This window comes from Colossoma macropomum, unplaced genomic scaffold (genome assembly GCF_904425465.1).
Source record: "Colossoma macropomum unplaced genomic scaffold, Colossoma_macropomum, whole genome shotgun sequence".
NCBI lineage: Eukaryota > Metazoa > Chordata > Actinopteri > Characiformes > Serrasalmidae > Colossoma > Colossoma macropomum.
The window spans coordinates 1,517,501-1,542,465 of record NW_023495965.1 but is presented as its reverse complement, the minus strand read 5'-3'; the positions used below and the strand labels follow the sequence as shown (position 1 = coordinate 1,542,465).

Genomic DNA, 24,965 nt, shown 5'->3' with positions numbered 1-24,965 from the left:
ACACAGCAGTGTTAATCTGAACACAGCAGCCTGAAGGTGAACCCACTCATCTCGGTGTGTGTTGTACTGATTGTCCACTAAATATGCTCCTGTGTTAATCAGTGAGTTCTTCCACCTCATTGGTTCTGCTGTGTGTCTGTGTTGTTGCTGTGTGCTGAATGCAGCTGTTTCCAGCTGTAAACTCTACAGAGCTCAAAGTTCTTCCTGTTTCATGGAATCGAGTCTCTTAATCTAAACAGCAGACGGCTGTAGTTTGAGCCGTAGCAGCAGCAGCACTGAACTAAAACGACCTCTGAGCAAGTTCTACACTCCTAAAAGAGATGGTTCTTTAAGGTTTTTTAAGTAAAGGCAATGGTTCTATATACCACCAAAAAGAGTTCTGCTATTGGTGTGTCAAGCATTATTGTAACAATAGAAGAATGCTTTTTGGTGCTGTATAGAACCATTATCACAAAGAGTCTACATAGAACCACATACAGAACTGAAGAACCATTTCGGTGTTTTAGCATGCAAACAGTCCTTTGAGTGTTCATGGTTATACATAGAACCACTGCCTTTACTAAAGAACCCTTGAAGAACCATCTTTTTAAGAGTGTACTGTAGAGTCGGTTGGACTGATGATGAATAATTAGAGGAATCAGCCAATCAGTCGCTCTTTCACACCATCAGTATCTAACAGCTGTGCTCAGACGTCTCCTACAGAGTTTATTCAGTGTGTAAACAGATTGAAAACATCAGTTAATATTAGTTCATAACATCATTTAATATTAGCCCGTTTCACAATTTGCTGCACTACAATCCCCAGCATGCACTACAACGTAATGTGCTCTGACTCTCCTTCCCCAACACCCAAGTCTTAATGAACTTACAGCAAAGAGAAGATGCCACATGTCCAGTTTAAGCAGATGGGCAGGGTTAAAAGGCTGAGCTCCTGGGGACGTTTACATTCAGAATATTTCAAGTATTCATGTAATATTTCAAGACCTACTACAGGTGCTTATATTTTACTGTTCACTTTACAGCAAAATGTGAATTAAATGACCTAAAACACAGACACAGATCTCTGGCCCACAGATCTGATAATGAGACCCTTTTAGTGGCTGAGTTTGACTCCCCTGTTCTGGATGATTTATGTTCATATTTTCAGATAAAGTGACTAAACATTAAAAAAGTCGCTCATGATGTTTGATGAGTGTGTGTGTGTGTGTGTGTGTGTGTGTATCTGTGTGTGTGTCTGTGTGTGAGATGAGTGTGTGTGTGTGTGTATCTGTGTGTGTGTCTGTGTGTGAGAGATTTGTGTGTGTGTGTGTGTCTGTGTGTGAGTGTGTGCGAGATGTGTGTGTGTGTGTGTGTATTATGTGTAAGATGAGTGTGTGTGTGTGAGAGATGAGTGAGAGATGTGTGTGAGAGATGTGTGTGTGTGTGTGTATTATGTGTAAGATGAGTGTGTGTGTGTGAGAGATGTGTGAGAGAGATGTGTGTGTGTGTGTGTGTGAGAGAGAGAGATGTGTGTGAGAGATGTGTGTGTGTGTGTGTGTGTGTATTATGTGTAAGATGAGTGTGTGTGTGTGAGAGATATGTGTGAGAGATGTGTGTGAGAGATGTGTGTGTGTGTGTGTGAGAGATGTGTGAGAGAGATGTGTGTGTGTGTGTGAGAGAGAGAGATGTGTGTGAGAGATGTGTGTGTGTGTGTATTATGTGTAAGATGAGTGTGTGTGTGAGAGAGATGTGTGTGTGTGTGTGTGTGTGTGTGAGAGAGAGAGATGTGTGTGAGAGATGTGTGTGTGTGTATTATGTGTAAGATGAGTGTGTGTGTGAGAGAGATGTGTGTGAGAGATGTGTGTGAGAGATGTGTGTGTGTGTGTGTATTATGTGTAAGATGAGTGTGTGTGTGTGAGAGATGAGTGAGAGATGTGTGTGTGTGTGTGTGTGTGTGTGTGTGTGTGTGTGTGTGTGTGAACACTACAGGCAGCTTTCTCCTCGTATAACTTCAGCACTCGGCTCAGGGGTGGAGGAGAAATGATGACATCATCACTGAGTCACACTGCCTTGACCCCCCCCCCTTGACTCCCCCCCACCACCCGGCTGAGTCGGACCACTGACCTCTCTGACCCTCTTCAGTCCAGCACTCAGTTCACTTCAGTTCCTCACGCTCACATTTACAGACCCCACACAGCCTCACAGTAACTACTGAATAACTCATAATAACTACTGAATAATTAATAATAAATACTGAACTATTCATAATAATTACTGAATAATTCATAATAAATACTGAACTATTTATAATAATCACTGAATAATTCATAATAAATACTGAACTATTCATAATAATCACTGAATAATTCATAATAATTACTGAACTATTCATAATAATCACTGAATAATTCATAATAAATACTGAACTATTCATAATAATCACTGAATAATTCATAATAATTACTGAATAATTAATAGCAGATACTGACAAAAAATTATAGATACTGAATAATTCATAGTAGCTACTGAATAATTCATAATAATTACTGAATAATTTATAGTAGATGCTAAATAATTTATAATATTTACTGAAAAAGACTGAATTTGTCTTTAGATAAATGAATAATGATCGCATGTAATGGATTGTTTTCTCAGTTCTCACCTGTAGGGGTCTCTGTTTCCCCAGTATTGAGTGTTGTTTAACTCAGCAGGAGCCGTTTTAGAGAAACTCCCTCTCTTTAGTCCTGAGTTCAGATCTGATGGTCAGGATAAGATTTTTCACAAATTCATATTACAGAATCAAATCTGATCTAAATTTAGGAATCTGAACTTACAGCATCTAATCTCCAGTTAGGAAATCTTAACCTACTCAATCAAAGGTGACAATCAGCTGTCATGTCTGTTTCCTAGCAACTGACCATAGAGTTAGAGCTGCTGTAACCGTTATATCTCACACTCAGAGTGTGACTGTGGGTGTGACACAATCAGTTACCACCCACATATCAACAATCTGATTGGTCGCCACTTGGTTCATTTGCATAAAGCTGGTCCAGAATGAGAGCGGAGTGATGATGTCAGAGCTCTGATGTGTCAGTTGTGTGTGTGCTGTCGTCTCTCGCCTCGTTAAAGCGCAGTATGACTCACTCTGCTAGATATAAAGTAAGAAAAAATTCAAATGGAAAAAGGTAAATTATTTAGTACGATGTCATCGTTCACATCACAGACACACTGCTTAAAACACCTTCCCGCGTCACTGTGTTCGGGTGAGTCTTTCTGTCCACAAATGCAGGTTAAGACTGTAATATGCACAGCAGAAGTCACATTATAGCATTCAGAAACGCCGCCAACTTCTCTGGGCTGGAGCTCATCTGAAATGGATTGATGCTCAGTGGAAACATTTATTGTGGTCTGATGAGTCCACCTTTCAGATTGTTTATGGACAGAATGGACGTTGTGTTCTCCAGGCCAAAGAACCATCCAGATTGTTACCAGCATAAAGTTCTAAATTCATCTGTCATGGTGTGTGTGTGGGGGGGTATTAGTGGATAACCTGCACATCTGTGAAAGCTCTATTAACACTGAACACATGTTGGAGCAACACCTTGGAGTCTTTTTCAGGGACATCCATGTTTATTTCAACCTGAAACGTGTTACAGCAGCATGGCTGTGTAATACGAGAGTGCGGGTTCTAGACTGACCTGCCTGCAGTCCAGAACGGCCTCATACCTTAAGTGTGTGCCTGATTAAACTCAGTATATATGAAGTAACGTAAGTTTTAACCCTGAATTAAACCCACAACAAAAAAAAAACGACTGGAATAATTTGCACAAACAGGAAAGACTGATTTTTATTCATCTTTTACTAAATTAAAATGCACTTATATGATCCTCTTTATTTAAAGACTATATTTACATGACTATATTCTTTTTAGCAGAACAGCCATTTAGAGCACATAAATAAACAACACAGTAATACATATGCTAATTAAATATTTAGCTAGAAAGTGCTAAAGCTGTCACTGCAGTTCTGAAGTGAAGACGGTAAAATCTGAATATGTAAACATTCAAACACATATAATGTCATAAGCCAATTAAACAAACATGTAGCAAGCTCTGCTAGCGCTGGCTGCTTTTTCTAGCATTCTAGCACAATCGCTGGCAGACTAGCGCATCACCACTGTCCAATAAAAACACGTCCAAAATAGTAACTTTACAGGAGGAGTGAAAACATTCTGAACTTTCAGTGTAAGTTAATGTGAAAAGGTTTTACTCCATATAATTTGAAGCGTTTCTGTTGGTCTGTTCATCACAAAGGTTTCACATGATGTGAATAATTAGCATAATTAGCGTAATTAGTATATTCACTTACAGGCAAATTTACTAGAGGACTATCATGTTTTACTAGCATTGCTAATTTAATTTGGCAAATTATGCTCATGCTGTGAAGTTTATTCTGCATCTAACCAAGCAAAGCTTATTCTTCAGATAACGCTACAGTTCAGTTCAACCTACTTTCAAAACATTATACGATTATTCAACCTGTATATTATTACAGTTAACACGTAGAATTCTCAGCATCTCAAAAATGGATTTGTCTATTTATATTTTGAATTTCTTGTATGAATTTACGTCTCTGCGCCACTGTTCTATTATCTATATCAGGTATTGTATATGTGGTGCTGTACTGAGTTCTACTGTGACAACAATAATTATAATTGGGGATATAATATAATAAAAAAGAATCTATCAATCTCTCTGTTTATGCCCCAAATAAACTGTGGTATGACCTTTATTTAACCTTTAGAACCCTAGAATTATATAGGGGGAAAATTTTATTATTACAACTGCAATTATAAAGTATTTACATGTGACAGTCACACAAGCCTATGCTGTTATTTTCAGAGACTCTGGGCTGCTCAGATTTGCCATTATTTGACATGTAAATTCAAACAGAAATTTGATATCTTTATGAATTTGGCTAGTTTTTGAACAAAAACGTACATAACGTCTGCTAAGTTTCAAAATGTTTTTCTTATAGAGATCCTGAATACAGGCACCTCAGATACCCTTCAGAAATGGTTAGTCTGGAGTGTCTGTGAGCTCAAAGTGCAAGAATGTTGATGCTGATTCATTCTGTAAAAATAAACAATAAGCATAAGGCGGCCATGTTTTTTATTGATTTTCGGTCCTCTTGGATTCAGCCTGAGTGCTAAAACCATGATGCACAGCAGGACAGACTAAACGGAAAGACAGAGCTAAATATGATTAATTTTATAATAATATGTATCATATTTATTGTTATTGATCTGTTGATTATGCTTCGCCTTTCTGTTTAATAAAGTGCTGTATGTGGATATTTTTCTCAACATAAAACGTAATATGTGAAATATTTGTACTCCAAATGTTCCAGAACAGTCAAACTGTTTTGCTAAACAAAAATGACATCATTTGTCAAGGAAATGATGCAAAGCCACATTTGATTGTGGATAAAAGTTTAGAATTTGTAGGCAAACAAAAAATTGAGATAATTTCTGTGAGATGTTGATCTGAGATATAAATCCACCAAACTTCATCACTTCAGACCAATCAGAGCCAGCTCTGCAGCTCATCTCCTCCCGGGGATAAACGCAGCTGATGAAGGAGTTAAAGCTGATTTGTTTTATATTAGTTTATAAAATCTGTTTTAAAGCCATAAACTAAAAGAGATTTTCCTCCGTCAGGTCAACACTGGACAGCGTAGCCCACCAGGACATACTGAAGAACCCACAGCTGGAGAGTCTCACCCACCGACATCATCATCATCATCATCATAACATCTAAACGAATAATCTAAACACAGTCCCAGAGCCCTGACCACGCTGACCTCAGCAGCACTCTGCCCTGCCCGCTGGAGTATGAGTGGTAAAGAGGGTTAAAGAGTGAGTTTGGAGCTCACCTGCGGTGCGTTTGGAGAGGAGCGCTGGACGGCAGTGGACTGAGCTCAGCAGACGCTGGAGCAGGCATTGTTTGTGGCAGGCCGGGCTGGACGGGCCGCTCTAAACATGGGCAGCGTCTCAGAGCGAGTGAGAGCGCGCTGCTTATCGTCCTCATCCCGACTGCACTTCCTTACAAGGCTGCAATCCCTCAGCACGCGCTGTCCTGCACTCAGCACCCGCAGATAAACCGCCGCCCGCTCGCCCGCCCCCCGCAGGAGAGAGAGAGAGAGAGCTCAGAGTGAGTGTGAGAATGTGATGAGGACCGGGCTGATAAGTGCGTGTGTGTGAGTGTGTGTGTGAGTGTGTGTGTGTGTGTGTGTGTGTGAGTGTGTGTGTGTGTGTGTGTGTGTGTGTGTGCGGTTCTCAGTATCTGCTGGATGTTGGGGTCTCCTTCAGGTCCAGTACAGCCAGGGTCTGTGAGCCCATATGGGAAAAAATATATGGACACATTTTTATATGTTTGAAATACATTCAAACACTAAAATGTATTTCAGGATATTTTGTCTTATTAAGCAAATATATTTTAAAATGCATCTGTTTAAAATTTTACACACAGACAAAAATAACTGTGTGTAAATGTTTTTATCAAATCCATCTGAAAATGTATGAAAATATCCAGAATCCTGTCTGATGCTCTTCACTGTCTGATGCTCTTCACTGTCTGATACCTTTAGAGATGAATTTGTGTTCCAGTATCTTCATTTTAAATCTGATCAAATGATCCTTTAACAGGACAGAAGCGAGTGTTGTGGGTATTGATACTCCGTGAAAATGCAGTTATGATCTGATATCTTGTTTATGTGAAATACATTGTGTGTGAGAGTCTGACTGCAGACGTACATGGTTAATGTAAAGTACAGTGCAGATCACAGAAGAACGTTTAGTTACATCTGGAACCTTCATTACACACAACTGAACACAGATAATAACTAATACAGATAAATACATTTAATATATATATTTAGGAAATAGTTTTTTGGCCATTTTGAAACATTGCAAAAATATATTTGATAAGTACAACCCCATTTCCAAAAACGTTGGGAAGCTGTGCAGAATGTAAATAAAAACAAAATGCAATGAAGTGCAAATCATTTAAACCCTATATTTCATTGAAAATAGCAAAAAGACAACATATCTAATGTTGAAACTGAGAAATCTTATTAAGTTTTGAAAAATACATGCCTGTTTTGAGTTTGATGCCAACAACACGTTCCAAAAAAGTTGGGACGGGGGCAACAAAAGGCTGGTAAATTTGTGTAATGCTAAAAAAACACCTGGTGGTTAATGGGCAACAGGTCAGTAACATGATAAAGAGCATCTCAGAGAGGTGGAGTCTTTCAGAAGTAAAGATGAGGAGGGGTTCACCACTCTGTGAAAGACTGCACCATCAAATAGTGCAACAATTCAAGAATAATGTTTCTTAGCGTAAAATAACAAAGAACTTCTGCTTTTCATCATCTACGGTACATAATAACATTAAAAGACTCAGAGAATCTGGAGAAATCTCTGTATGTAAGGGACGAGGCCAAAAACCAGTATTTGCTGGCCGTGATCTTTGGGTCCTCAGGCAGCACTGCATTAAAAACAGACATGATTCTGTAGTGGAAATCACTGCATGGGCTCAGAAACACTTCTGAAAACCACTGTCTGTGAAAACAGTTCATCACTGCATCCACAAATGCAAGTTAAAACTCTAAAACGCAAAGAAGAAACCAAATATAAAGAGAATCCAGAAATGCTGCCACCTTCTCTGGGCCTGAGCTCATTTAAAATGGACTAAGCTGAAGTGGAAAAGTGTCCTGTGGTCTGATGAACCAAAATTTAAAATTCTTTTTGGAAATCATGGACACTGTGTCCTCTGGGCTAAAGACCACTCAGCTTGTTATCAGTGCACAGTTCAAAAGCCAGTATTCATGATGGTATAGGGGGCATTAGTGCACATGGCATGGGTGACGTGCACATCTGTGAAGGCACCATTAATGCTGAACGATACATACATGTTGCAACATATGCTGCCATCCAGACGACGTCTTTTTCAGGGAAGGCCTTGATTATTTCAGCAAGACAATGTAAAACCACATTCTGCATGTGTTACAGCAGCATTGCTCCGTATTAAAAGAGTCTGGGTGCTAAACTGACCTGCCTGCAGTCCAGACCTGTCACCACTGAGAACATTTGGCACATTATAAAATGAAAAATACAACAAATGAGCCCCTGAACTGATGAGCAGCTGAAATCCTGTATCAAACAAGAACAGGAAAACATTTCACTTTCTAAACTACAGCAGTGTCTCCTCAGTTCACAAACGCTTACAGAGTGTAGTTAAAGAAGAGGTGATGAAACACAGTGGCAAACAGGACCCGGTCTGAGAGGTTAATTAGGGGGTCTCAGCCCCCTCAGGACCCCCTGTGTTTCACATCTTGTGGGCGGTGTTCTAAAACTTCACCCCTGACCTCGGGAGATCGTGAGTTTGAACCCCAGCAATTCCACAGCTGTCCACATCTGGAAGCCTAAATAGGGGAAAAAGTCCCAGCTGGAGTAGAACACAAACTCCACACTGTTCACTATGAAACTGCTGAGAAACTACAAACGTGAGCTGGAAGAACTTTTGACTGAAGAAGTTTGAGTTGGTTGAACTGTGGAGTCTGAAGTTGAGGTAACTGAAGAAAAGCAGAGCATTCGGTTACTCCAGCATCTTAGTATGAGCTTTTATTTAAACTTTCACTGTAAAAAATGGTAACTTAAATAATTTACTTCATGTGGTGACTGTAACGTCCTGCCCTGCTCTGCCCTTGTTTGTCTCTGTTTCTGCCTTTGTTTACATTCCCTGATGTGTTTATTCATGTGCTTGTGTTGTTGTTTTGGCCTTTGTCTCCACCCCGTCCTGCCTCATTGTCATTTGTCTCACCTGTGTGTTGTCTGTAGTTCCACCTCCTCATGAGCCCCAGGTGTTTCTTGTCTCCCGTCAGTGTATTTAGACTCCTGTGTCTGCTCAATCTGGTTGCCTTGCGTTGTTGGTATTAGCCCCTTGTTGGTTGTTCCGTGTTTCTAGTTTTATGTCGTCTTGTAGGTTTTTCGGTTCTAGTTTGTGTTCTTTTAAGTTTAGTTCTGTTTCTTTCCTGTTTGTGGTTTGTTGTTCCACCATGGACATTTCTACATTGCTCACCTCAAATCCAAAGTCCTGAAATCAGATTCAAATTAAAGCAACTTGCACTCCCACCCAGGCTCATCACCTCCGATGTTACAGTAACAGTATTTTACAGTACATACTGTTACTCTAACGTGCATATTGTTCACACTAATTAGTTTATTCACCTCAAATAAATACTCTCAGCAAAATGCTTGTTCATTCAAATGATTTTAGTTGAATTAAACTAGTTTAATTACAGGTTACATGAAGTAAATTTTTAAATTAAGCTGACAAATCATTTTTACGGTGTGGAAACAAACAGACCATCTTAGCGTCTTGAAAAGGGTTAAACTAAGAAAAGTTATGACCTTTAAATGAAGAAATATTGTAGATTCTGCTGTTTGTGTTTCTCTATTAAAACATAATCAGATTTGTGACACTGACCATGTTTAGGCCTGTCAGACTGTTTTTAGTCTGATCTCTTCCAGTGAAGCGAGTACCTGCAGCTCGAGTGCACGCTGTCATTAAAGCAAAAGAGGGACACGCCACCAAACACTGAGAAACTCTGAAAATTAACCTGAAATTTCAAATATTCTACTTTTCACTCAGACTGCTGTGCTGATAATATACGTTGTATATTATCTAATCTATGAATTAGACTACATGCTTTAAAAAGATGGTTCTCCAGTAGTTCCTTAGCAAAGACATTGACCCTTTATAGAACCATGAACACTTAAAGAACCATTTGCATTCTTAAAGGGTTCTGTGAATGGTGACGTTTTTCTTCAGACTGATGGAGAATCTGTTTATATGGGTCTACATAGCACCAAAAAGGGCTCTGCTATTGTTGCAAGCTTGATATCATAACAATAGAACAACCCTTTTGGTGCTTTGTAGAACTATTGTCTTTACTAAAGAACCCTTGAAGAACCGTCTTTTTAAGAGTTTAGATATTAAACTAGTATGCAAAACAGAAGCATTTCCACACCATTCTCAGACACCACTGTGTATATTTAACTGAAAATTACCCAGAAGCCTCAGCAGCTAACTCTACTCTCAGCTGTGAGAGTCAGTGAGTCACTCTCTCCCTTTATTCCAGCTTCTATTCTCTTCAGGAGCCTCACTTTCAGTTCCTCAAAGAATCTGCAGACACACCTCCAAAGTTCAGTCTTAGAAGCTGGTTGATGATTTTCTGAAGTAATCAAACACATTCAGTGGTGTTGAGGTCTGGACTCTGGGGTGGTCAGTCCATCGTTTAGCTTCTTTGTTTGATGTGTCCGTCTCCTTTTCTCAGTGAGGTTCTTCTTGATCAGCTACACATCCTTTCAGACCCACAGATCCCCATAAACCCATAATTCACCCACCAATATTTCAAAATCTCCCCCCATAACTCAGTGTGTGAGATGTAATCAGAGTGATTCAGAGTGGTTTGGTGTGAAACGGTTCAGATGTCTTTACAGTGGTGGTGATAGGAACCAGGGGTCGCCATGACTACAACACAAATATAGACATTTTATTTACTATCCAGAACCACCAGTGAACCTACACGAGTCTTCTGAGTTTATATGGAATGTTGATGATGGAAAATAGTGGAAAATCTGAAATAATAAGTTTTCCTTGGGGACTATTTTGCCTCACAGCGCCCTGCATGTATCCCTCCACCATGAATGGAGTTTAAGTTCTCTAAACTATCATAAAACAGTGTCTCAGTCATCAGGCAGTGAATTCATAACCATTTCATGTAGGAACTTTCTGTGAGGGAGCTTTTAGAGGTGGACGTCTGGTTCCTATCACCACCACTGTGAACAGTTCTGACTCGGTATATCAGTTTATCTAGAACGGAGCGTTTCACACCAAACCACACGGAGCGAACTTTATGCTGAACTGTGTTTGAAATGTTTAATCGTCACAGCAGTGCCGTGTGAGTAGAGCGTTCCTCACAGTTCTGCTGGAGAACATTCCGGTGTGTCAGTGTGTGTGTGTCTGAAAGCTCTCACACACACATCTTCAATCTTATCCTTTAAATTCCACCAGATTGGCTATTTTTACCCACCAGGTCTGAAGGGTCGAGCGCAGGACGTCAGAGAGACACACGGGCCCTGATAGTGACTCCTGCATGAGTGTGAGTGTGAGTGAAGCTGCAGTGCAGCACAGCGCCCCCTCCTGACTAACACACACAGCACTACCTGTCTCAGGTGTTCAGTGTGAATGAGCTGATGGAGCTGATTTGATTTCAGTTACTGGGTGTAAATATTTTTACATGAACTTAATAATCTGGAGTCGTATTACAGAAACATCTTAACTCTGAAATCTCCATGACGACTTCAGTAGGGATTGAATTTAGTTCAGTATCTATTCCAGAATAACAGCTCCTACCTTCATAATCTCATCATGAACTCCAGATCAGAAAACAGCATCACACAAACATCCTAACTAGACTAAACCTCCTAAATCCTGTCCTAACTTTAGGATGAACCCCAACAGGGTCCTCACTTCTGTTTAAGGTCCGTTTCTATGGTTTTTAGGCAGCTGAGTCAGCAGCATAGTTCACTACCAGCATAATGAGCTCCATTTATTTCTACTGTAAAACGCTGCTTTCACTGTGAGATGATTTTCTTTTCTAACTCTGTGTTTTAAAGATCTCAGACGCTGCAGACTCGATCTCCACCATTCCAACATGGTATTTGGTGCTCACCTAATAATATCTGATGTGCACCAGATTTTTACCCAAAAAAAAAAAAGCCACGTCCCTTCAGGCAAAATGATGTTTAAAAATGAGGATGTATTAACTCATAATTTGAGCAGGGGTGCCAAAACCTTTGCACATGATCTGAGTTTTGCAGGTAACCAGAGCAGCTGGGTTTAAACGATTCTGTCTGTCCAGCTCTTGGAGAAACAGGTGTGAGCCTGATGAGCGGGTGGGGTCTCGGGTGACGGGGCGTGACAGAGAGAGAGAGACAGAGGGAGAGAGAGAGAGTGAGAGAGAGAGAGATAAAGATAGAGAGACAGTGAGAGAGGAGAGAGAGAGAGAGAGAGAGAGAGAGAGAGAGTTCAAAGAGAGAGAGAGAGAGAGAGTTCAAAGAGACCCCACCCACGGGGACATTCCACAGCTATAAACAGAACACACAGACAGAGCAGGAGAACCTGCTGAGAACCTGACACAGTCATCAAACCAGCTTTGCACCTGAGAAGAGCCTCCACCTCTGCCGACACACGCAGTTTTTATTCGTGACTCCGCCCTCTTTACAGAGAACATTCTCAAATATTCCACACAGTCGGTACAGTAACCTGCAGATAGTGATCATCATCATCACAGCCGATCAGATCAATAACTGTGTTAATACAACAAACTCTCTCCACCGTCCACTTCATCAGACTTTACTCCTGTATTTCTGTATCAGCAGTTTCAGAGAGCAGCAGATTACACACCTGCACACACCCCCCCGACACTGACCCAGCAAGTACACAAATAAACTGAATCTACAGAACAGATTATTACAGATTATCACAGATTATCTCAGATTATCACAGATTATTAAACATTATCAGAGATTATTGTAGATTACCACTGATTTTTAAACATTCTTACAGAGATCTTTCAGAAAATAGACGCTGATCTGCGCGTGCAGCAGCTCCGTGTGAGACAGATGTTTAAACTGTTTCTCTGCTTTAGAACGATTTCCACCGAATAGCCGAGAAAATAGTGTGAATAACGTACAGCACAAACGCCACGTAGGAGAACACCTGGAGAGAGAGAGAGAGAGAGAGAGAGAGAGACAGAGAGAGATTATTTATTTATTTTATTTATAATTATTATTTATTTAATTATTTATTTATTTTTAATTATTATTATTTTATTGTATTTTATTTTATTACATTTGGCATGTCCATACTCATCCTATGCTTATATGTATTACCATATTTATTATCCTATTTTTTTTTATTTTCTATTCATTTTTCTTTCCTATTAATTATATTTTAATAATAATTCAATTTAAGATGTATTTACAGCTTTGGCAACATAGGTCTTATATCCTGTCATGCCAATAAAGCATATTTGATTTGATTTGATTTGACAGAGAGAGAGAGAGAGAGAGAGAGAGAGACAGAGACACAGATAGAAAGAGAAAGAGAGAGAGAGAGAGAGAGAAAGAGAGAGAGGGAGAGAGAGAGAGAGAGAATTGAATTGAGAGAGATAGAGAGAGAGAGAGAGAGAGAGACAGAGAGACAGATAAAAAGAGAGAGAGAGGGAGAGAGAGGGAGAGGGAGAGAGAGAGACAGAGAGAGAGAGAGAGAGAGAGAGAGAGAGAGAGAGAGAGAGAGAGAGAGAGAGAGAGAGGGAGAGACAGAGAGAGAGCGAGATAGAGATAGAGAGATACAGAGAGAGAGAGATAGAGAGAGAGAGAGACAGAAAGAGAGAGACAGATAGAAAGAGAGAGACAGAGAGAGTGCGAGAGAGAGAAAGAGAGACAGAGAGAGAGACAGATAGAAAGAGAGAGAGAGAGAGAGAGAGACAGAGAGACAGACAGATAGAAAGAGAGAGAGAGAGAGAGAGACAGAGAGAGAGACAGATAGAAAGACAGAGAGAGAGAGAGAGAGAGAGACAGAGAGAGAGACAGATAGAAAGACAGATAGAAAGAGAGAGAGAGAGATGTGTTTACATGGTGCTCCACATGTCTAATGTAGTTAGATGTTCATCATAAAGACATTTCACTGGCAAAATTCCACTTTTTTTCACTAGCATTAGCATTGTATGCTAACTACAGCGATCGTAAGACATAGAGAATCTGTGAGGACAGAATCTGTGACCACTGACTGTTTGCCACTGGTGGTCCTCCTCGGACCACCCAGATTACTGTCCTGACATACAAGCTTTAACTACTTTTAATCTCCTCACACAGATTTTAAATGCACAGAGACTTTTATTTTGGAAAATAAACTGAGACAAATATGGCAAACAGCTCAGAGAAACAATATCGAGGCCTGATATACAGTGATTTTGTAGAAAGGGTTGCTGGATTACAGTTATTTACTAAACTAATGCCCAGAGTGCAGCTAAAGAAAGGAGCGAGAAACATCGGTAAACTGGACTGTGAGTGGAAAATGAGTGATGATAGTGGAACAGTGGAACACCAGTGGACCGCCAGCGGTCAGTGGTCCACTACCCTCTTGCTATCAGGGGACTAGCTCAGTTCAGCAGAACCAGCACTGCAACCACAGAACTAGCAAGCTATCAGCTAAGCTAGCTCACGGTTAGCTGAGGCTGCCTCGAGCGTAGACAAGCACAACGTCTGCATGTCTGACTGACTTCAGTCTTCACTGAACGCTGTTTCAGCTGTTAGCAGATCCAGCAGCTACGATCATCTGGTCATTATAACCGGAGTGTTATGAACAGCAAGAGCATCTTTGGTATCATTAGCGGATCATTTTGGCCTGTTATGATTATATTATCGTTATACATATTATAAACGTAATAAAAGGTAAATACTATATTAAATTATAAGGCTAGATCTGCTCAATCTTCACAGAGAACTCTTGTGAAATTTGGTTGGGCTTTTCCTGCTGGACTCTTGCTGGACAGCTGCTGGTGGACGTCTGCGCTAGTGTTTGTTTGCCTTTCTGTAGTTTTACTCTGCGGCTGATGCTACTCACACCTAGGTTAATATTAATTATAAAACGGATAGTTCTGGTTCTAAAATCTGATTGGCTGCGTTCAAAGCCGTTGTAAAATCTACGATATACGACTCCTCACAGTGACTGACCTCTGCATCACTGCGCCACGGCATAAAAACCCTTCTGTTAATAAATAGTCTTTGACTCTAATGCTGCTCACACAGAGCACCGAGTGAACTGATGAAGAAAAAACCCGGTTCTGTTCAAACTGAGAGGCTGACAGCTTATTTTCTTATCTAGAACCAGGCTGGTCAGCTAGCTAACAGGCTAAAAGATAAACAGTCTAAACTGCTCCATCATTAATATCACAGGCTTGAATTAAAGCACTTACAGTCTGATTTACTGTAAAACTGCAGTATAAAAGTCTAAAAATGTCACCTGAATGTTTTACACACTTCAAATGTTCGTGTTTCAAAAGTCGCGTCAAACCCAGACTGAATCCCAAACGGCTCTGTACTCCCTAAATAGTGTTCTAGCTATGGAAGTTCAGAAGTTCTAGCCTCTACAGTCAAACAGTGCATCATGTATCGAGTGTGGATGAGTCTGAGTCCCAAATCACTGTTTCTTAGCTGTATTCTGCTCTGTTGGGCTGCAAGATCCAGTATTTAAACTCCTACGTAGTGCACTATGTAGGGAGCAGGGAGCTGTTTGAGACTCAGCCCCAGCGTGAGAAAAGTGGCGTCATCAGACCGGCAGGAGACTCGCAGTGGTGATTTGGACCAAAAAACACTTATAAACTGAAAGTATTTGCATTAAACAGAGCTGTGTTATCATATGTTCACTGTTACATGTAAAAAATAATGAAACGTCTGCAGTTCACAGTGATGGTCGACCGAACATTCTCCTCCTCATTCAGTGGTCCATGGTTGCTTAGCAACAATACTATACTGTAAAGGAACCACATTTCTTGGCAGAATACTTGTTTATGTTGGTTATTATTAATAATAGCATAAATAATTATCTAAAACATTGTGCATTTTCATATATTTCATGTTGGCTGCTGTCGTGCCTAAGAACCCTTCCCCGTGATAAAATCACTGTAACCCACGGCCTCGAGTGGCTTACTGCTTTAACATCTATTCAATTTAAAGTAAATAGACATTATTCTCCCCCCCGTTTCTCAGAGAACAGCTCTTTACCACAGCGGCGATGTCCAGTTTGTAGTCGTAGTCGGAGGCCGTGAGGTAGAGGGTGGTGAAGGCCAGCAGGACGGCAGCACTGAGGTACAGGATGGACGCCAGAGCGTGATACGCCACATCCTACAACACCAGGAGAAGATAATACACACTTATATACACGAAACACAAGCAGACCGAACACCACAGTCCAACAGTGACGCTGGGTTTCTCATCGTGTACTGCAGTTACGGTCAGTGAAACATGTCTGTCTCACTCTCGTGGCCCAGCAGCACCGCAACCAACCAGCTAACTGACCACATCATTAACGTCGGCTAACACTGGCTAATCATCAGAGAGGAACACAGACCTTTAATGTGAAGCTTAATGTAGTTAATTAAGTTAATCTAAACTGATATCGGTTCTCTGAGGTTCTGTAAATGGGAACAAATCATGCGGACCACCAACAGGATAAGGAGGTGGGACCACCGACATCCAGCCAATCAGGATAAGGAGGTGGGACCACCAATATCCAGTGGCTGTATGTGTTTGGGGGAGGGGCTTTAGAGGGAACACTGAAGGGAGGGGCTGTATGTGTTTGGGGGAGGGGCTTTAGAGGGAACACTGAAGGGAGGGGCTGTATGTGTTTGGGGGAGGGGCTTTAGAGGGAACACTGAAGGGAGGGACTGTATGTGTTTGGGGGAGGGGCTTTAGAGGGAACACTGAAGGAGGGGCTGTATGTGTTTGGGGGTGGGGCTTTAGAGGGAACACTGAAGGGAGGGGCAGTATGTGTTGGGGCGGGGCTTAAGAGGGAGCTCTGAAGGGAGTGGGTGGTCTTTAAATGGCTCACAGCATGTTCTCTTTTACAGTCTGTCTGTTGGTGAAACTGATCCTCAGGAACGGTTTCTCAGTGTAAGTCTGGCTAAAACCCACCGCAGCAGCCCAGGACGCTCGGTTGTTGTGGGTTCCACAGACGAAGACCATCATCCAGACGAAGGTGATGACGAAGCAGAACAGAGACACGGTCATCACGTAGGCCTGAGGGTTATAGGGGGCGATGTAGGTGCAGGCCACCAGGATCCACACCAGACCACCAAACACCTACACATACATCCACATACATACACACTTATATACACACGTATATATACCTATACATACATATATACACTTACGTATACAAATATACACAAACATTTACACTCATACACAGATTTATCATTTAAAAACTGGCATATTCAAATCAAGCTTTGAACAATTAATGAATCGTTTCATAAAGTTTCATAAACACCCTGTGATGGACTGACTGCCTGTCCAGGGTGTTTCCTGCCTTCTGCCCAATGACTGTTGGGATAGACTCCAGCTCCCCCCCCCACGTGACCCAGAAGGATAAGCGGCTTAGAAAACATGGGTTTCATAAATGACCAAAAATGCATGTCAAATTATTCTAATGCTTCACTTTTTTGAGAAAACCTGGTTATTTTTATCTATTTTTCTTCTGCTTTTCCGTAAAACAGACGGAAGACGTTAGAGTCTCACTCCAAGATCTTTCTGGAACGCCCACTTTTCATCATCCAATCAAATCCTGAGGAATAATAAAATAGTGTCCCGCCCGAGTAGCTCGTTCCAGTCGTCACGCTCAGGAGGGACAAATATGCTCTGATTTCTGATTCACAGCTCAGATGATTTTATTCATGTTGGCAGCTGCCCAGCTGTATAATAACTCCTTTAAAGAGGTTTGATTGGCTGATTCCTCAGTCTCTCATCAGTCCAACAGACTCTAGAACTTTCTTTGGTACTAGTGCGATGCGGTTCTCACTGATTAAAACATGGCTGCAGATCACACAACACAGCAGGAAGAACTTTGCGCTGCTTCTGCCCAGAAACGGCTGCAAGCTGCCTCCACCACACTAAACACAATACACACTTCAGAAAGACGGCTCTTCAAGGGTTCTTTAGTAAAATGGTTCTATACACATGGTCCTAGACCCTTGGCAGGATTACATGGTTCTCTGCACAGTGAAATGGTTCTTCAGATTGACAGAGAATGTAGTGTATAAGGTTCTGTGCAGCTAAACTAAAAAGGGTTCGTACCAACAGAAAGAACCCTTTTTGATGCTATAGAGAGCCATTAGAAAAAGGTTCTATATTGAACCATATACAACACATTCTCCGTCAATCTGAAGAACCATTTCACCATGCAGAGAACCCTTTAATCATGAAAATGGTTCTATATTAAACTTTTTTTTTACTAAGAGCCACCTTTTTAAGAGCGTGTTATTGCAGCCCTATACAGTGTCTAAAATAACAGAACAGTGGGAAAGATAATAAGAGAAACACGCACACACATATTTTAGCGCTGAGCTAAATGTCAGGAACGTGTCCGACCGGTTTGGCCCTAAAAAACAATCACGCACCTTCACTGCAGCCGCATATTTCAGACCAGTGAACATAATTTATCATAAAAATCATATCATTTCACATCCTGTCCTCTTTCACACAGCCGGGCGTTCGAGAAAACTCCATTTCACCCTATTTTTCTCGTAGGAATGACAGTTTAAAACGATAGTTTGGCCAATGGTCTGATCCCCCCGGTACCGCCCCACCCTCCCCACCCCCACACCTTTACTCCAAATTTAGATAGATAGATAGATAGATAGATAGATAGATAGATAGATAGAACTATTGATCCCGGAGGGAAATTGCAGTGTTTCAGCAGCAAAACATATAACTGCACATAAACTTACATACACTATGCAGAAAAATAGAAAATAGAAATCAATCCAGACATAAGTTACAGTACATGAGAAATAAAATAAAAGTATCTCTATTTACATATTTACATGGCAGATTCGCTGTATTTACAGGACAGCAGGCACTGAGTGGTGTGAGGTAAACTAAAAGCACATATTATAGACATGACTAACTCTGAGTTGCATCAGTATTGCAGTGTAGAGTGCATAGTGAAAGTGTCGGTACAGTAATAGTGGTGATATGTTGCACAGTGTGTATTAATGGAAGAGGAGATACAGTGATGTGGTTCAGCCCAGTTCAGATAGCCGATTAGCCGATAAGCCATGATGAGTTTGACTTGTTTCTTTAGTTTTAGCATCGCAGCTACGAGGCTAATGCAGCTAACACGTAATTGGAGATTATGCAACACTGATTAGCCAGTTAGCATTTAGATCACTAACTACTCCACACAGTTTGAGGAGCGAAAATGCGAAAATTCTCTGTTTGAATTTGAGGCGCCAGAATGTAACGGCTGCACCATTTAAGGTGGAACAGAAAATACCAACAAGAAGCTGCTGAATAAGGAAGCTGACTTCACAAACATGAGGAAATTTAGGCATGCAGTTAGCATCATGCTAACTGGTAGGGTATAATATTTCATACACACATAATATTCCTGATAAAAAAAGATGAATATTATTTATTATTGTTTACATTTTACTTTTCGCTGTAGTCACAGACGCTACGTCACAGTGACGTCTTTAAGTAGAACAAAATATGACAGATTATAAATAACAGAGTTTATTTCCTCACAAGTTCAGGCAGGTAGAGCATGTCGGGGATGGAGCAGCAGATGCTCAGTCCGGAGGGCAGTCGGCCCACGTGTCCAGTGTCCATGCTGTCTCCGAGTCTGAGTGACCGGACAGATCAGAATGAGGACGACAGCCTGAGAGACGGCTTAAATACTCCTCTGAGTTCCTGTAAAACCAGCTCCACCACACACACTGACACACACACACACACACAGACACACACACACTGACACACACACACACACACACACACACACACACTGACACACACACACACACACACACACACACACACACACACACACTGACACACACACACACACACACACACACACTGACATACACACAGACACACACTCCTGAGAAAGGCATGTGGTCGTGTTCAGCAGAGCAGATCGACAAAAAACAGAATTCAACCAGAAAACATCAGTTACTGTAACTGATCAATATCTGATAATTATCAATAACATCTCACAATCAGGAGTGTAATTAGCCAAGAGCTGATCAGTATCTGACACTGATCAGTACTAGCTCACCATTACAATCAGGAGCGTTGTGGAGATAGACAGACAGAATGATAGATACATAGATAGATAGACAGAAAGACAGACAGACAGACAGACAGACTTATTTATATAGCACTTTTTACAGAAGGTGTAACGGGTCTGAGCCCCCATGAGCGTCGCCAATGGCGACAGTGGCAGGAAAAACTCCCTAAGAGCAAAGAGGAAGAAACACTGAGAGGAACCAAGACTCAGAAGGGGAACCCGTCCTCCTCTGGTCCACACCGGATAGGAAACAGCGTTAGTATAAAGTATTATGGTACAAAATGGGAAAAACAGGTGGAGCAATGGTTAATTACATAGACTGAGACTGTGCAGCACCAGCAGGGGGGTCAGTTCATGAGGGTGAGGTGTGCACAGCGTTGTACAGCATGAAGCTCAATGGTGGTCAAGCCGGTCCAGAAGGCTGGTGAGCAGTGGAACCCGATCAAGGCAGAAGAAGCAACAGCATCAGACACACAGGATGGGCAGCTGTTCAACTCAGCACAGAGAGGAAACACACAGAGGGTCAGTTCTGTACAGAGAGACTGACCACAGATTACAGGGTTAACAGAGCAGCAGAGACTCCAGCAGGTCTACATATTACAGCCTCACTAAGAGGGAGAGACAGACGGTAACAGAGTCAGGAGGCTCCCTGAGATGTCGGCGCCCCTCCACTCCACCGTCAGCAAACCTGAGTGAGTGCGTGAGCAGCGGGACGACAGCACCAACACTCCCAGTTTACCATAACACTCCATGACCATGAACCCCAGATCTGCACCTTTTATCTAACAGGGAAAACTAATCACCAAAGGCTCCACTAAACAAGTGGGTTTTAGTCTAGACTTAAACACTGAGGCTGAGTCTGAGTCCCGAACACTGACTGGAAGATTATTCCAAAGCTGGGGGGCTTTGTATGAGAAGCTCCGCCCCCTGATGTAGCTTTATTAATTCTAGGTACTAATAGTGAGCAGCACCTTGTGATCTAAGTAGGCGTGATGGTTCATAGTGAGAGAGAAGTTCACTCAGGTACTGAGGGGCGAGTCCGTTTAGGGCTTTATAGGTCAGTAAGAGAATTTTATAATCAATGCGAAATTTAACTGGTAACCAGTGTAAGGTTGATAAAACTGGGCTGATATGGTCGAACTTTCTGGTTCTAGTAAGAACTCTGGCTGCAGCGTTCTGGACTGGCTGAAGCTCGTTAAGGCTTTTGCTGGGACATCCAGCCAGCAGGGCATTACAGTAATCCAGCCTTGAAGTAATAAATGCATGAACTAACTTTTCTGCATCCTGTAGATGCATTTATTAATTTAGCAATATTGCGGAGATGCAGGAAGGATGTTCTAGTAATATTAGTTATATGTGTGTCGAAGGACAGATCAGGGTCTATAATGACACCAAGGTTTTTTACAGATGAGCTTGATGCAGCTGAGAAACTGTTAAAGTGTAAAATTAGACAGTTTGTTTCTGGCTGCTTTTGGACCAAGAAGCAGAACCTCTGTTTTATCTGAGTTAAGGAGGAGAAAGTTACTCGACATCCAGTCCTTTATGTCTTTTATACAGTCCTCAATCTTGCTAAGTTGAAGTTTATCATCTGGTTTGGCTGATTTATATAACTGTGGAAATTGATGCCGTGTTTACTGATAATGGTGCCCAGTGGTAGCGTATATAATGTGAATAATACAGGTCCTAAAACAGAGCTTTGTGGAACACCATACTTTACTTTAGTGAGAACAGATGATTCACAGTTTACATTAACAAACTGATAGTGATCAGTGAGGTAGAACCTGAACCAGGAAAGAGCTGTTCCTGTTACCCCTACAAGGTTTTCTAGTCTATCTAGTAATATAGTGGTCAAGATCAAAGAGGACTCGCAAAGACACATTTCCTTGGTCAGGGAATGATAAAAGATCGTTTGATGTCTCTGTACTATGATGTGGCCTATATGTACATGATTCCTATGCAAATAGCAACTTAATTGTTTTGCCACAACTTTTTCCAGGATCTTTGAGGTCTAATTACTGCTAGTTTAAGAGTTTTTGGGATGTATCCGAGGCTAAGAGAGGAGTTTATTACTGACAGAATAGGCTTGGTTATTTCTGGCAGAAGTTCTTCGAGTAAACCTGTAGGAATCAGATCCAACATACAAGTAGAAGATTTGGTGGAGGAAACAATTTTAACTAGTTCATTTTGTTGAAGTAAAGTAAACGATTCCAGCCTCTCTGCAGTTACAATATTCTCATGATCTAAACTGCAGCGCTCCAGACAACAAAATAGCTTGAGGAGCCACCGGCTCCTAAAAGAAAAAAACAATCAGGCGCCAATAGTTTTTTTACGTGCCAAATAATAATATGCAGGAAAATAAAGCTTTTCAACACAGCTCAGGTCAGCTCTGTGATTTAAAGGGGAACTCCACCGGTTTTTGTTCAAATTTTCTGCAGAATTAAATGATTAACATGTCAACATCATCATGCAGAGTGTTAATATGAAACCCTTTGTTCTTACAGAGTCAGAACTGTTCACAGTGATGATGGTAGGAACCAGACGTCTGAGGAGCTAACTGTCTCTAAAAGCTTCCACCCAGAAAGGCATTATGTGAAATAGTTATGAATTCACTGCCTGATGTCTGAGACACTGTTTTACAGTAACTTTGTGATAAAGGTTTGGTTTAAATGTATTTTAATCAATTAATTTTAATCCATTCATGGTGGATGGATACCTGAAGGCAAAATAGTCTGCAAAGAATTTTCAGATTCGTTTCTAAAATGTCTATATTTGTGTTGTAGTCATGGCGACCCCTGGTTCCTATCACCACCACTGTAAGTGAGTCTGTAAGTTCTCTGCAAATGAACCATTTCACATTAAAACAGTCTGAATGTCTGTTTGTATCTCAAACACTAAATTTTATTATTGAATAAATTCATAAAATCATTGCTGCTATAGGCTAATGGCAGGGATGGGGGAGTAGCTAAGTAGCGTGCTACTTTTTGTAGCGAACTACAAATATTAGTAGCTGGAGCCGCTACAGTTGTATGAAATGTAGCTAACAGCTGTAGCCCTACAAATGTTTGTGTAGCTATAGTGATAATTTTCACTACAATTTCGCTACAGACTTCAGGCAATCCGCTCAAAATCTGAACCGCAGAGCGCGGCCGTTAACTGGGCCGGTGGCGACTGTGCAGTAATGACTGAGCCGCAGTTCGAGCAAACGCTCATGCGCTGACCACCCCATACTGGTAGGCTCGGGTCACTACTGAAATGATAAGAAAAGCCATTTTGTCCTTTCAACATAAATGAAACCACCTTGGAAGCATTTTATATCCGTTTTACCACCTGGGCTGTAAATGTATCTCAGTATGTGCTGATGTTCCAGTATAGGCTACAAATATAAACACCAACTCAGACTCACTTTGCTCTGCTTTAACCTTCAGCTGCCTTTCTCATGTCTCAGTCAGGAAACTTTTCCGCGAGTTTCTTGTAAAATATCTCTCAATGTTTGACTTTTTACGAGGCTGAATTCGCTTCTCATTCTCCTGCTTCTCCTTCAAATTGTCCCGTTCCACCTTAAATGGTGCCTGAGGCGCCAGATTGTACTGTTGCACCATTTAAGGTGGAGCGGGAGAATTAGAACGAGAAGCTGGAGAATGAGAAGCAAATTCAGCTTCGCGAGTTGTTGCAGATTAAACGTATCAGGAAACCAGCTGAGTGATTATAAATGTAAATAAGTCCATTCGTCTCCAAATTATCGATGTTGGTCTGAAATCTTTATCTTTGCCGTTTCGTTATCTGCGTTGCTATGGTGACCAGCTGTCTGTGCGTCAGTCTTCAGCACTAAAGGGTGAATTAGCAGTTCTACATTAGCTCCAGTGTTTAAGACCACTTATTGTGAAAACTGTGTTATAACGATTTTACAGTAAAGGAGGATTATTATGATATTTTACCCAAATCAGGTTCTGCTGTGGAGCCGCAGCAGCTCTGCAGTGGAGAGATTATTCAGGCCTGATTCTCACCCCAGGATTCTGAGGCTAAAGTGTTGCTGAAGGACTCTGAATGTCGCGTCTGTCTGTATCTTGCTTAAATGTTTAAATTGGAGCAGTTTTATTTCAACAGTTGACGATGCTTTGGACAAAATTGTTTGTATTCAGTTATTTTTGTTGATTTTTGTTAGGAAAAACCTGAATGACTGACTTTGCCTTTAGTCTAGGTTTTTGTTGGATATCACGCCTTTGGTTGTGTGAGTTTGATTGTTGGTCACTTAAACTCACTGTTTGGTTAGGGTTAGGGTTAGTTTTTGTGTATATGCAGCTTTTCAGTTGTTTCTTTCTGCCTCATGATTAAGTGCAGTGTCTTGTTCACACTGTCAGTTGGGCTTGTTTGGTGTGTCAGGTGGAGGATCACAAACACTCTGACAGTCACGCTTTGAAAGGAGCTGAAAAGTAGCCACTACTTTTTATGGAAAAGTAGCTGAATTGTAGCAGCTACAAATTAAGTAGCTACAAAGTAGCGGACTACTAATCTTTCAGTAGCTATCACAAACCTGGCTAATGACCTCTGGGGTTCAGTGACTGTTTGGTTCTTAGTTATTTTAGAGATTGTGCTAAATAATAATCTAGTGTTATTCTTATTGTCCTCTATGAGGGAGGAGAGACAGGCTGAGCGCTGCAGTAAGAGCTCTTCATTAATCCCTCCAGGTGGCCATTTTCGCCCTAAACAGCCTGTTTTGAAGCTCGAGTACGATCATTTTACCACACAGCAGCTTTTTCTGCCTTATTATTTTACTGTTTAATGGAGCCTCACTATCGAGAGTAGATCAAAGAGTATCCTCTAAGCACTCACTCATAAAGACACCAGCTGTGGAGGAAGTTAGTCCGCTTAACACAGCTGGGGATAAACATCATCACTACAGCCAATTCCACATGAGATTAGGTGATGATCTGAGACTGCTGAGCTCTGAGAACGGATAGGTCATCTCTGTTTACACCAACATAGACAGACAGACAGATAGAC

The 24,965-nt window shown here is 41.2% G+C and overlaps 2 protein-coding genes across 7 annotated transcripts in view; both read right to left on the bottom strand.

The window, feature by feature from the left end:
- slc8a1a (solute carrier family 8 member 1a) overlaps nucleotides 1-6,099 on the bottom strand; it is a 34,597-nt gene extending 28,498 nt beyond the window's left edge. For all 6 annotated transcript variants that reach the window (XM_036564295.1, XM_036564297.1, XM_036564296.1 and 3 more), the window contains exon 1: nucleotides 5,914-6,099. The gene's annotated coding sequence lies outside the window, so the exon portion shown is untranslated. The remainder of the gene's footprint in view (nucleotides 1-5,913) is intronic.
- Nucleotides 6,100-12,284: 6,185 nt separating this feature from the next.
- zgc:153665 (uncharacterized protein LOC768299 homolog) lies at nucleotides 12,285-19,607 on the bottom strand. The gene is made up of 4 exons (XM_036564310.1): nucleotides 19,418-19,607; nucleotides 16,805-16,972; nucleotides 15,896-16,015; nucleotides 12,285-12,827 (listed from the first exon to the last, which is right to left on the bottom strand). Exons 1-4 carry the CDS (start codon nucleotides 19,499-19,501, stop codon nucleotides 12,753-12,755), a joined length of 447 nt encoding a protein of 148 aa, XP_036420203.1. The 5' UTR covers nucleotides 19,502-19,607; the 3' UTR covers nucleotides 12,285-12,752.
- Between the last annotated feature and the right edge of the window lie 5,358 nt (nucleotides 19,608-24,965).